A 13,695-nucleotide genomic window follows, 5' to 3' on the forward strand; every position below is an offset into this window, starting at 1 on the left:
ATAAACAAATTAGCTGTTTTGATGTAACTGAAAAACTAACCTGGAAAATAATTCTAAAAATGAAACCTTCATCTGGCAGTCAATATTAGAATAATATCAGCAAGAATGAGTCTTTATGTATAAAACCATGATTTAAATTTAGTCTTAGTGGCTAGTTACGTAAATCATGATTTAAATCAAACCCACTCTGATCCTTCCTCACACGCAGGAAATTTCTCCTTCCGTTTTATTCATAAGTATTTGTGATGAGGAAATGCAGATCTTGGGTAGCTGAGGGGGACCTCTAATGAGGCTATATGGGATCTTAGGATGGACTGAAGGAATTGACTTGATGACATAAAAGATGGCATTTTATAGAGCCAGGAGCTGAATTCTAGTGCCTGATGCTTCTTGACTTATCCCTTTAAAACCCCATCATCAAGTTTACCAGTAACTTTAAAATCAGATGCTGTACAGTCTGACATTCTGTGTTCATTTACAATTTAAGTTCCAGGTAACTATGCTGTTCTTTGTTCTTTTAAATAGTTTTGTAAAAATGTGTTGCTGTTGCATCAACTTCTCCATGTGGCATCCCATGTTATTAATTTCAAAATGTTGCAAAGTTCTTGTTAAACATCTGATATGTCACTGGTCCCATGTTCTGCGTTGTACCCCAAAATGAAGAGGAAGAAAATACGGGCTGAAAGAGTGAGAGACAATGTAGATGTCTGAAGTTTAAGTTTTAAATGAGTTTGATTTTTTTTCTTCAGAATCCATTTGGGGTTTATATTGTCAAATCCTGACATCGACAATAATGTAAACAGCACAGCAGTATAATAAGGCAACCCATCAACTGTGTGCCATGTTAAAAGTTTTTTGGCAAATAGAGTAATAGTTTCATTATCATCATCATCATCATCATCATCATCATCATCATCATCATCATCATCATCATGCAGTGATCCTTTTCACTTCTGTGGAAAGGTGAATAAAAACAAAGCAAACTTTTGCCACTTTCAACCCTCTATGAGACTGGTTATATAATTCAGAGATATCCCCCCCCCCCCTTCCTTGCATTTTAAGATAAAGAATATATAATTTCAAACATGGCCCAAGAAATTGGCATTATACAGTCTGATGTTTCCATATGCCATCTGCCTTTCTTTCCTGGAAACTCCCATCATATCTACTGCTTATCAGTCTGCCTTCCCTGTGTCTGACTGGGTAAGGGGTTACTATTTTTATTTTAGGAAAACATACCTTGGAAAAGGTTTACATTGTTAAATATATCTGCACTCCTAATTTGTCCTTACTTGAAAAATAATTTAAATGAACTTTGAAACTTCAGTATATGAATGCAAAATGAATTTTACCACATCCCTGATGGCAACGCTCAGGAGCACTGTTGATTTTTTTATTTTACAGAATATAAACCACCAAAAGAAGAAGTTGAAGCCATATTTTTCTGGGCACAAAAACTGATTGTATATTTTTAGTACCTTCAAGGTCAACAATATTTTAACTTTTTACAACTTGCCCATTTTATGCTGGATTTTATGCTGCTCTATAAATAGATTCTGTGTTGGATTTCAGACTGATGGGAAACATTGTCCTGATTTCATGATATCTAGAAGTTTCATGTACTGTAATGGTGGAAGGTTGGAAAGTCAATACGACTTAATTAAATACATCTGCCTCCGTGGCTGTATAATACATACCAAATAAAATGACATGAGAAGAGCCTTGCTGGATCAGACCATCTAGTCCAGCATTCTGTTCCATTCAGTAGCTAACCAATTAGTCTAGGTTGATTCTTTCATTATTCTTTTTACATGGAAAGGTAATCTATAAAACAGCACAAACTGGATGCTAAGATCTGTGACCTACACTCAGTGGAAGGGTTGTTTCCTACTCCCCCATCTTCTGCAACCACAGGGGAAACTGCTTCTGAGGGACAAGGTCTCTACATGAACCATATGGGATGCTGCACATTGGGATGTACTTCAAATGTGAAACTGTGGACTCCTTCCACATATACCCTGAACTCTAGCGTGGGCATAGTGGCACCTTTGGATTCGGCCAAGCATATTTGATTATGGGTCAGAAATTTGATTTACAAACTTCTAAGTGGAGAGCAGGCTTTGGTTTTACATGCATATATCGAATTGGGATTCCATTTTATATCAAGCTGATTTTTTTTAAAAAAATCTGATTATGTCCAAACCAAGTGTCAGAGCCAACGTGGTGTGGTGGTTAAGAGTGTTGGACTACAATCTGGGAGATCCAAGTCCAAATTGCCACTCTGCCATGGAAGCTAGCTGGGGGTGACCTTGGTCCAGTCATACACTCTCATCCTAACCTGCCTCACTTAGCTTTTGTGAAGATAAAATGGAGGAGACGAAAACAATATCAGCTGCTTTGGATCCCCATTGGGAGAAAAGGCAGAATATAAATAAATATTTTAGTTTTAAAAGACTGCATTATTTACCCTGGCTTTCTTAAGTGTATATAGACATGGTCTTAATACTGCATATATTCAAATCTGAATGTATGGTATCAGATTTCTTCACAAAATTTACATTTAGGAGAATGCTCTCATACTGGTGTTTTAGTACAGAGGCCTAAAATTGTGTTTAATGTCAAAGCTATTTGATGGGGAAAATTTAGCAATCTGCAGAACTACCACTGATTTTCTTTCAACCTTATTCTAAATTTCATAGAATCTATGAGGCAATTTGAAATACATATCTTACCTGACCATTCTCTCTCTAGATTCTGATATCAGTTTTTAAATACTTGAATCCTTAAAAAGCTTTCCTGGAATTAATCTACTTTTTGAAAGTCTCATTCCTCGGAAAATAACTTCTACTTGTTTATGGAAATGATGCCCTTCAGTGTCAAAAATGCATTTTAGCTTACCCTAAATGCATAAAGTACTTCATATACAGTAATACATATTTATAAGTAAAATGAGTAACTGTATCATCATGTTGCATATGTGGAATTTATGCTATCCATATTTTGCTTAAATAGACACTCTCTCTGTATGTCTTGAGCTTGTGCATGTAAACCTAATGAGAGCCAAGACCTGTGTGCATAGTCCCTGCTTCTCACTTTATACAGTGTGTATGTGTATTCCATGTGCACATAGTGGAATTCTTACTTCTGTGTTCTACTGCATAAGTAGCATATGTGCCCGAGTCATTTCTGAACCAACCCTGAAAAGGAAGATACTCAATTATGGCTCATAATGCATCCACACATCATTGGATATTGGCTTATCATTGCACTGTAGTAATCATTTCCAGCTGGATTGGTTTGCCCACTCAGGAGAATCTAGTTGTGAATGATTGCTTTAGCATAATGTCCAACAATGTGTGATTGTAGGACTTGTCACATATAGCCCCTTGGAGAGAGTACAAGCCAACAGAAATGAAGGCCCAGTGTAAAGACATCCCAATTATCTTGGCTGTATCTGTCGACTTTTTTCCTGTTTTTTTCTTTTAAAAACTCTGTTTTGCTGCTTTAACAACATAAAATGCAGTTTCTAACAGCAAATAAAATTGTATTAATTGGCATATTTATGGAATTTAGAGGCATAAATGGTTAGTTTTCTATAAGCAAAACTGCAAGTACATCTAATACTAAAGCAAAAGAAACTGCAGACTGCTGCACTCTATGCTATCTTAGCATGGTTCATTCATTTCAAAAGGAAAAAAATCATAGAAATGTTTTCAGCACTCACCCAAATTTCTGTTGGAAAAACTGAAGAACAAGGCCTCAAACTTTTATTTTATACATTTTCAGTGACTTAACACATTATAAAAAGCATTTCACTAATTTCAAAGTAAAATATTTCATAGGCATTTTCTCCCAAAAGTTTTCAAACTTTTCCATTTGAGAAATAAAGGGAAAAAACTCAAACTTTTTTTTTTAAAGATACCCTTGGTCCACCCGTCCCACCCATTTTATAGTTTTTCCTCGGCTTTCACATCTCTTTTCTCTTTGCACAGAGTACTAGTCCTCCATAGAAACTTAAATATTTTGCTGTAGTTTTCATTAATATGTTACTTGGCAACATGACAGTTGACTTTAGCAGATCCCCCTCGCAGTTAAGAAGGCAATCTAAACCCTGTAACACACCTCCATGGGATGCTTAAATAGATTTTAGGATTGCATTTTGATCTTATCAGGGCCAGTAGGTCTGTCTGCCTTTTAATATGTAGAAGTGAAATGAGGTGAGGGAGATAGAGCTGTTCAGAATATTTTTCCCCTGGGACAATAGCGAATATCTTGTTCGCGAATGTAGCTAATATTTCATTAGATTCCTTCTGCTGGTAAAATATGAATCGTGTTTCTATTCTGATGAAACAATTTATAATCATAATAGCTACAAAAGTCTTACTATTTAAGAAACATGAAGCAAATGACTATTATTAGTAAGGACAGAACAGAATGACAGAATTAAAATACATTTTGTGCCTTGGTCAGATGTGGGATTTTTGTTTGTTTCTTGTATTTTCTAAAATAACCTGAATTTTCTCATCTTGTCACAGTGTATAAATCTCCAGAATATGAATCCCTTGGGTTTGACCTGACAGTTGAGCGATTAGTTTCAATTGGATATCCTCAAGAGCTGCTCAATTTTGTCTATGATCCTGCATTCCCAACAAGGTAAATGTCTGTAACCTCCTTAAGGTCTTCTTTGCTCTGTACTGTTCTAATGGCATAATTTTAGCATCATCTTACACAGTTTTGTATGTAAGCAATTTTGCTTGTGCCAGACAGGTGATGTGAACAGGCAGTGTGTCTTGGAAGATCCACTGAAATGTGCATTGGATAAGTGACTTGAGTAGCTAGAAAACTCGAGAAATACAAAACCATGTAATGGGTTCGCCCCATTCTCAGTTATATTATGAAGTTTTATCGAATGCAAGGGTGCTAAAATCTTTATTGGGTTGATCTGAAGCACAAAAAAGTGTGCACCTGGTCATGGGTCCAGAAGGATCTAGAGACTTAGGCTCTTCCTTGCATGTAGTGGGGCTGCTGCCACCACCACCACCCCGCCCCCCAATTCGCTGTGTTGGAGACTGTTCTTGGGGACAAGAGCAGCTAACTAACCACCTTGGGAAGCTTCTTGTTAAAAGGGAAACTTTTTAGTGTTTACCATAGTCCTTGTGGAAGCAGACTTATATTTAGCAAAGGTTGGAAGAAACTAAAAAACTATTCTTGGAAAGTTCCCCAAAAAATTAAAACACCTTTCTGTAGGGCCACTTCATTTTTTTTTCAGGTATCTAAATTTGCACAGGGATTTTTCTATTTTTGAAAAGTTATCACAGAGAATGCCTCCCCATATAAAAATGGGATGGCAGAATCTTCACAGTGCATTATGTAACGTTTCGAAGACAAGTATGTAGATCTGGCCTTAGATCAGTGCATAATGAAGGGAACAAGTGGAAGGGTGAGTTGGGTGCATGCCTTGTGCCCAAATTTTTGTGTATTCCCTAGTATGTGCTCATGTTTTACCATGCCACTACAAAGACATCTGAAAGTTAGAGGTGAAGTAAAATCTGAGTAAGTATGAAAAGCTTATGTGCTATTCTCGTGATGCTTTACCTGCATCCAGGGCCGTCCATATGGTGATTCACGTGTCAGCCCGAATTCTGGGCCCTATAAGTCTTTCCTTGGTATCTTTGCTATAAGGTCCTTGTGTAGTCAAACTGAATCTGTTTAGTTTTTACTAAAAGTTTTGAGATTTTTCGTTCTATTGACTGACTTGATCAGAGGTGACCAACCTCTTTGATCCTGTGAATACTTTTGGACTTCTGACATAGCATAGCATAGGCAGCCACAAAATAACTGGCACAGGAGGCAGAGTCAGTTACAAAATGGATGCTGTAGCTTACCTTCAGTCACACAGTGAAGACCCTTGTGCAGTGGTGGCAACTGTTGCCACAGCTGTTGTTAGAATTTTTTTTTAAAAAAATCTGAACTGCCAATCAAATCTCCAGCAGCTGATCAGAAACTTTGCTGACCTCACCCACCCAGGAAAGGTGTCCATGGGTGTCCTGGCATCCACAGGAACCAAGCTGGGGAGCCTTGGATTAGAGAGATGAGAATATGGTAGAGTCTAGTTTACTTGTTTTGTCTGCTTCTTTCTCAGCTTCGCCCATTTAAGCTACAAGTTATGGTGGGAATAGGGTGGCTGCTCAAAACTGCTCCCTTGTGTAATATTTTCACCTCTTTCCCAATTTCATGTTATTTTACTTGCCATGATGTCATGTCATGTGGTTCCCCATCCTCTCCCACCAGTGGAAGTCAGTGATGTGGAGTGTGGGTGAGGAAGCACACCATGTGACTGTTGCATCATGAGTAAGTGAAATAACCTACATACTGTGGGGAGAAAAGGAAGAATATGATATGGTGAGGCTATTTCCAAGGAAGTTTCCACTAATCATGCTACATGAGTGTAATTTTTGCTCAGCAGCATGATAATTTCTTGAGCGAAACTAGACATGGTAGCAGTTCCAGGTATAAAAGCATTGACCAACCTTTATCACAGAAAAGTGGAGTTCAAGTTAGTAACAAAAACAGTTTGCTAGTCAGGGGTGCCAAACCTTCCAGCAGTCCCACTCTCCAAGTACTTTTTGCCTAGTTGAGATGACTTCTAGTACCGGAACAACCGAGGAGAAAAAAGTTCAGGGAAAGAAATTTCCAGGGTGTGGGGATTTGCAAGTTGGGGAAGATCTTTATTCCTTATTTGAATGTTCCTTTTTGCTTTTAAAATTGTGCTTTTTGTGACTGGGTCAGTTCTTTCTGCTGTCACAACTAATTCAGCCCTTTCTATTTACTACAATTAGGTTAAAAACAGTAAAGGTAGTCCCCATGGGGTGATGTCACATGATGTCACATCGCAGCATTTACTAGGCAGACAGTGTTTACAGGGTGGTTTGCCATTGCCTTCCCCAGTTGTCTGCATTTTACCCCCAGCAAACTGGATACTGATTTTACTGACCTTGGGAGGATGGAAGGCTGAGTCAACCTTGAGCTGGCTACCTGAAACCAACTTCCGTCGGGATCGAACTCAGGTTGTGATCAGAGCTTTTGATTGCAATACTGCAGCTTACCGCTCTGCGCCACACCTATAATCAAGGCTTGTCTGGAAAAGCACTTGGGCATATGAATGACAGTTAACTCTCTCTGTAGACTTGTTCAAAGGGATTTAGTTTGCAACAGTAGTGATGTTAGCATTTTAGTGTGTTGAAAGTGCTTTACATAAATTATTTTACTCTCCAGCATCATTGTAAACAGTGAGGGTGAATGTTTGCTAGCATTTAGCTTTAAAAAATGTCTATTTTAATCTAATTATGGTGAAGAATATCTGAAGAGATTCTGTCTGAAGTTATTCAGTGACTGGGCTCGGTGGGAGTACTTAAGTTTTGGGTTTTGAAAGCTATGTAAGTGTCCTACTGAATGTGCAAATCAGCCTACCTGTTAAGATAAATGAGCTAAATATAAGAGAACAGATCAATTGTACTTTTAATCCAGGCAATGCAGACTATTTTTTCCTCTGCAGCTAAACAAAAGTTCAATGGGACTCTGTCAGCAAAGTGTCCTCCTTAGGGTCAGATTCTAGTTTGGACAGAACATGATAGAACTGGCTCAGGTATGCCATTCCAATAGACTATCTTTTAAAGTTTTGCTGTTGGTCACTGCTTGGTATAAAATTCTTATATCATTCCTTGTATTTCTTTGATAGAGGCCTGGTGTTTGATTCCCTTTATGGAAACCTGTTGAAAGTTGATGCCTATGGGAACATCTTAGTGTGTGCACATGGCTTTAACTTCATGCGAGGGTGAGTAGGTATCATGGAACTTATTTCAGAAATATATGTAGCATTCAGTTGTTAATCATGTTCTGTGTTTGTCCAAGCACGTCATTGCCCCTTCTAAATTCATAAGGTACCCAAGCTTTGCTATCGTCATGCTTCAATATTGGAGGAACTCAAGACAGTTTGAGATAAATATTTTCATTTGCCTAGTCATACTTTGTGTGATGATGAGACCTTCCATCACATATTGTAATGCTGGAAATATTTAGTTATATTTTAAATGTTGCTGAATGTGTCTTTTTACAGAAATGTTAAATTAAGAGTGGTACCATTTAATTAATGAATTGTGTTCTAGTCAAATACAGATTTATGTTTTATTACTTTGGTTCCTGTGTTGATTCAGGAGGGAGCACAAGTGAGAACAGAAAGAAGTAATTTTCTCTATATTGCTTAAGTTTTGTATTCATAGCCTTATCTGAAAGGAAGGTATATCAGAATGAGTCTTGATGTTGTCTCAAAGTCCCATTTCTAACAACAGTGTTTTTAACGGCTGAGCTTGCTTATTGGGCTTTTTGGCTTCTAGTAAGAATTGCTACAAAAGTGTAAAGAAACTGTTGTGATCTCACTAACATCCTTTAAGTATCATGGCCCCTTTCCCCTTTGTCTTTTTTAGGCCAGAGATCCGAGAGCAGTATCCTAACAAATTCATCCAGAGGGATGACACTGACAGGTTTTATATTCTAAACACTCTGTTCAACCTACCAGGTGAGTTTCTAAATGGAGGGTGTGGATGGCAAATGTTGTGCCATGACATTAATTTGGTGTGCCACTGTTAAACATCAAAGTTAGGAATATAATTGTGTAAACATCTGCTTCACATAATGATTAATGTTGCCTTTATTTGGCTTTCCTTTTCTTGCAGAAACCTACTTGCTGGCTTGTCTGGTTGATTTTTTTACTAACTGTGACAGATATGCAAGGTGAGTGTGTAATTGTGAGATCTAAGATGCATGTCATATCAATTTTGCTTGTATTCAGAGATCAATACACATTTTTGTGTGAACTTTTATGAAACTGTCACTTCAGAGTGAATTGAAGGAATTGTTTGTGTTGATAAGCATTGCCATTTAATCATTGCAAGATTTTCATGATTTCATTATTTGAGGTGAAACACCACTGACTTGGTTTCGGCTGGAAGTAACATTGGAGTTCTTTGACAGGAATTGTGTACATATAAATTGGCAGGAGAGAAGAATATGAATTAAGATGTTAATACTAAACTTTTTTTTTAAACATCTCATGTTGTTTTCCAAGTTGGGAAGTTTTGTCTGTGCCTCTCCTCTCTTAAAGTTGCAATCGGGCGGAGGGGGTGGTGGTGGCGGCGATCATGGAAACTCTCAAATGTAAGAGGTGTCTACCTATATGTCCCAATCCAGATTGAGTCCTGCAGGTGATTTTTAGATCCAGATTAAATGTGTGGAGTTCCAGTCACAGAATGTATTGTGTGAAGTATGGCTCTTTAAGTATGCAGCCTGACTGTTTAGTAGTTGGATGCTACCGTTCATGAGCTATGAAGTTTAATGCATGAGTTTCCATCTGGCTTCCATGGAAATAAACTCTACCAAGGTTTTATGACTAGGTACAAGATTGCCAGTTTCAGTTCTGCAGGAGTTCTGATGCCTCTTGAACTGTTGTTGTTAACTGGCTTCTGTTTTACTGTATAATATGTCTGTTCCTTTCTCTCATAGCTGTGAAACAGGGTTTAAAGATGGTGACCTCTTCATGTCCTTCAGGAGCATGTTCCAGGATGTTAGAGATGCTGTGGACTGGGTTCATTATAAGGTGACTGAAACTTGAGCCTTTCTTGTGACTTTTTCAGTGTCCATCAGCATAGCTAAACCTCTTTCCAACTTCTGAATGAAGATGTCGCAGTATGAACTTTGCTCTGTCAACCAATGGGTGAATATTAAATACTAAGGACTGTTGGTATGATGGGCAAGAAGCAGAATGTTGAAGAGATGGTTCACGCCTGACCTCCACACTTCTTCCCCTTTTCTTCTGCCTTCCATCTCCATACTTTCATGTTTAGACTGAGCAACTGTGATTCTTCAGAATAACATGGGCCAAGGCCTTCATTTCATATATATTTTACTTTTTTCCCCCCCTGAAGAGCAGTTTGTATATGGTTCCCAGGTGACCTGCCACCCAGGCACTGGGTAACTTGCATAGGTGGAAATACATAATATGCCTTCAAACTATTTTGTTCTCCATTTATCGCGTCAACGCTTAGGTATGTGTACCTGGATATTTCTGGTCAGGAAATACCCCCCCCCCCCCCAATCTAATCAGTATTTTTCAAGTATATTCCAGTCAGGCAAAAATGGTATTTAAGTTTCCAGAATTCTGAATATAATTTCCTGAAAATCCTGCAAATATCTGGGAATATTTGGGGCTGCCATTTGAAGACTTCTGGGGCTGTTTTTGCCAGGATTCCCTGGCAATGGAAGGGAGGGAAAGGAAGAGGAAAGCAGTTATCTCAGGCAATAGGATCAGACACTTGAACTGTCTGCCTGGCTGTGATGATTTTCAAATCCCTCCATGGCTCTAAGCATGGGCAAAAGAGATCAAATCAGCTTGATCCACATTTCAGAGGTAGGGGTTTTGGAAAGGGATTCTGCTTGCCACTGCTATGGTCTGCTTTGGATTTCTACTGGGAAGATCTTGTCCTGTGTCTACTGGACATTTTTTGGACTGGTGGAATTTGTTTCAAAATATTATTTCAAGATGTTCTGGGTTTTTCCCCTTTTGCTAGGATGGTGGTAGCGTGTGTGGTGGGGGGAGTCAGTTTTTTTATTTTCTTTTTAGTTTGTAGTTCTATTTTGCTTTGTTATATGCTGATTTTTAAGAAAATTGTTGGCTTGTTTTAGAATTTTCACTACTTCACTTTTTTTCTGTTTCTAAACACTGTTTAATTTTTAAAAGGCTTGCTTGTGCTTTGGGGGGATTTTCCAAGTTGTTGCTGTTTTAAAACAAGTATCCCTTTTCATTCTTCTGATTCTGGTTGCACAGTTGTTTTGCTGTAGTTGTTGTCAAGATCTTTCTACTGTAGGTGTGGGGCATCTTGTATGGGGTGTCTTCTCCACCAGTTGCAGAGAGGCAGGAAATGACAAAATAATTATCCTTGTACTTCCTGTGCTATCTCCGGGGTCGCTTTCCCTCAGTATTTTCCTGCCACTGCAGAGAGCAGACGTGTTTTTTGGAGACTCTGACAAAAAACCCTCTGTTTGTCTTGCGTTTGTCTTCTGTGTCTGTCTGAGGTCTGTCTCAAAACCGGGTGAGTGCTGCGTTCCGGTTTAGGGAAGGGCCCCAGCGTAGATAGGGGATCTTTTCGCAAAATCGCCCCAGGGCAACCACTGACTCTAAAACACTCCCCCAAGCCGAAATGGAAGCTAGATCTTTCTCCCCAGAACAGGAGACCTTCGTGGCCTCCGCTGCCGAGCGAACTCGCTCCGCGAACCCCGGGAAGGCAAAGAAAAAGACAGGGGGAGCAAAATCTACCGCGGCAAAAACAACCGCCAAAATGTCGGGTGCGGGAGAAACGAGCGCCCAGGAGCATGCGCAGTCGGTCGTGGCTGCAAAAAAGAGACGTTTGCAAACCGACGGGAGTTTTGCGCCTTCCCAGGGCGCGCCCCTTGAGGGAAACTCCGCTGCCGACTCCTCCAGCCTTCCCAGGGCTACGGAGCAGTCGTGCCTCTCCGAGGGCGGCACAGATGATTGCACGGTTCTTCCCTGTGTTCCACTCAGGCAAGACCCGCAAATTGCAGAACAGGGAGGTTCGGCCCCAGGCCAAATGACTCCGGCTTCAAGCTGGATGAGTGCGCCCCCTGAAGCCTTTGCAGAGTTCCTCAGCAGGCAGATTGACAAAGCTTTGGATGCAAGAGATCAAAGGCTTGCTGCCGCCCGAGCCCAGTCCCAATCCCTTAGATCACGCAGTCCCAGTAGGGAGGACTCCGTTTTTCACAGAAGGGATCCCTTAGCCCTCCCAGAGGAGGAGGAAGAAAGGTTATCTAGCCTGGATGAGAGTGCTGACGGGGAAAAATTCTCTGATTCAGAGGAAACCACTGAAACAATCCCTGAACAATCCACTCAATTTTTCAAACTCGAGGAAATACAAACCTTAATTTCCAAAACTATTTCTGCCCTGGATCTCCATGATCCTGAAGACGCCGAAGAACTCCTATCTCAGACCTCGGCACCTGCCCCCAGGAAACCAATTAAGGGGTTCCCTAAAGGAAAATCTGATTACTTCCCCAAAGATAACGAAGGAGAAAAGTTCTTCCCAGTACCTGAATGCTTTGTAAAAAGAATTCAAAGGGAATGGATGAATCCCACCTCTCACAAAGGCTTGCCCAACAATTTTAAGAAAAAATATTTGATGCCTCAACAATTCCACGTTCTCCTCCAAAATCCTCCCGTGGATGCCTCCGTTACAATTTTGCACTCTGGAGCCTTGGTGGCAAAAGAAGGGGAAGGGAACATCAAAGACCCTTTGGATAGGAGATCAGAGGCGGCTGTGCGCAGGTCTCATGAATGGCTGGCAGCAGCCATTAAAACCTTGACTCCCTCCTCCACTGTGGCCAGAGCCACATTGGTGTGGCTAAAGAGACTCCTGGAAATGATACCAGTCGAGGCTAAAGGTGTTAGGGAGGGCATAGAAAGAATTCTATCGGCGAATTCTTTTATAGCAGATGCCACCTTCGATGCCATGGCCTTAGGGGCAAGATCCATGGCTTCCAACATGATTGCCAGACGCAACGCATGGATCCGTCCGTGGCAAGCTGACATTCAATCTAAGCACGTAGTGGCTGGTTACTCCTACTATGGAGAAGCATTATTCGGTAAAGAACTGGACCAAGTCCTGGTCCAAACAAAAGATAACAAAAAGACGATGCCAAAATCTGTCCGGGGACCAGACAGAACATCAAACACTAACAAATTTACCTTCAGATCTCACAAGACCCTACCTAGGTCTCAACGAGACGGACAAAGAACGAATTGGCAAAACCAGCAGTCCTTTCGGAACTACAAACAACCACCTAAGCAGTTCAACAAACAAGGGAGAACCTTCAACTCCAACAAAAACAAGTGACAGCAGATTGGCTAAGCAGGCAGAAAATATGCGAACACGAATGACGACTCGACCCATCTGTCTTCGACCTTATATGCAAAACCTTCGGCCATCCAGAGATCGACCTGTTCGCATCACAACAGAACGCACAACTTCCGAAATTCATGACACGAAATTACCATCCACAAGCAACAGGCGCGGATGCTCTGAACGCAGTGTGGCCGACAACTCTTCTCTATGCGTTTCCTCCGTTTCCACTTATCCCTCGACTTCTGCGCAGGATTATAGCGGAAGGCGCATCAGTGATACTAGTAGCTCCAAGATGGCCCAGGAGACCATGGTTCTCCACAATCCTGGAAATGTCAGTCTCGAAACCTCTGACCCTACCAATCACAACCGAGTTCCTGACTCAGGGCCCTATAGTACATCCAGATCCCACATGGATCTGACCGCGTGGAACTTGAACGGACAAGCCTAAGTAGTAAAGGATACTCGGAGCAAGTTACAGCCACAATTTTAGCGGCCAGACGTAATTCCACAGTCAGAATCTATAACTCCTCATGGAAGGCGTACGTCAGGTGGTGCCAACTTAAACAACACGACCCTATAGTACCGGCAACCACAGTAGTGTTGGAGTTCCTGCAGCACGGCTACTCCATGGGTCTCAAATGTTCCACCTTAGGCAGACAACTGGCAGCAATTGCGACAGTCCTTCCAGTCACTGACAACAATCCAATCACCAACCATCCAGATATCA

The 13,695-nt window shown here is 40.6% G+C and overlaps 1 protein-coding gene across 6 annotated transcripts in view; it reads left to right on the forward strand.

Moving 5' to 3' along the window:
• The window catches only part of NT5C2 (5'-nucleotidase, cytosolic II), an 80,367-nt gene that overhangs the window by 45,049 nt on the left and 21,623 nt on the right, over nucleotides 1–13,695 (forward strand). For 5 of the 6 annotated variants that reach the window (XM_048505053.1, XM_048505052.1, XM_048505056.1 and 2 more), the window contains 5 exons: nucleotides 4,536–4,653; nucleotides 7,739–7,834; nucleotides 8,484–8,575; nucleotides 8,733–8,790; nucleotides 9,559–9,652. In XM_048505053.1, the coding sequence (XP_048361010.1) occupies nucleotides 4,536–4,653; nucleotides 7,739–7,834; nucleotides 8,484–8,575; nucleotides 8,733–8,790; nucleotides 9,559–9,652 (458 nt within the window). Of the gene's footprint in view, nucleotides 1–4,535; nucleotides 4,654–7,060; nucleotides 7,646–7,738; nucleotides 7,835–8,483; nucleotides 8,576–8,732; nucleotides 8,791–9,558; nucleotides 9,653–13,695 lie in introns of those variants that run through there. The other variant, XM_048505057.1, reaches the window with a different exon arrangement.

The sequence above is a fragment of the Sphaerodactylus townsendi genome, linkage group LG08 (assembly GCF_021028975.2).
Source record: "Sphaerodactylus townsendi isolate TG3544 linkage group LG08, MPM_Stown_v2.3, whole genome shotgun sequence".
Lineage (NCBI taxonomy): Eukaryota > Metazoa > Chordata > Lepidosauria > Squamata > Sphaerodactylidae > Sphaerodactylus > Sphaerodactylus townsendi.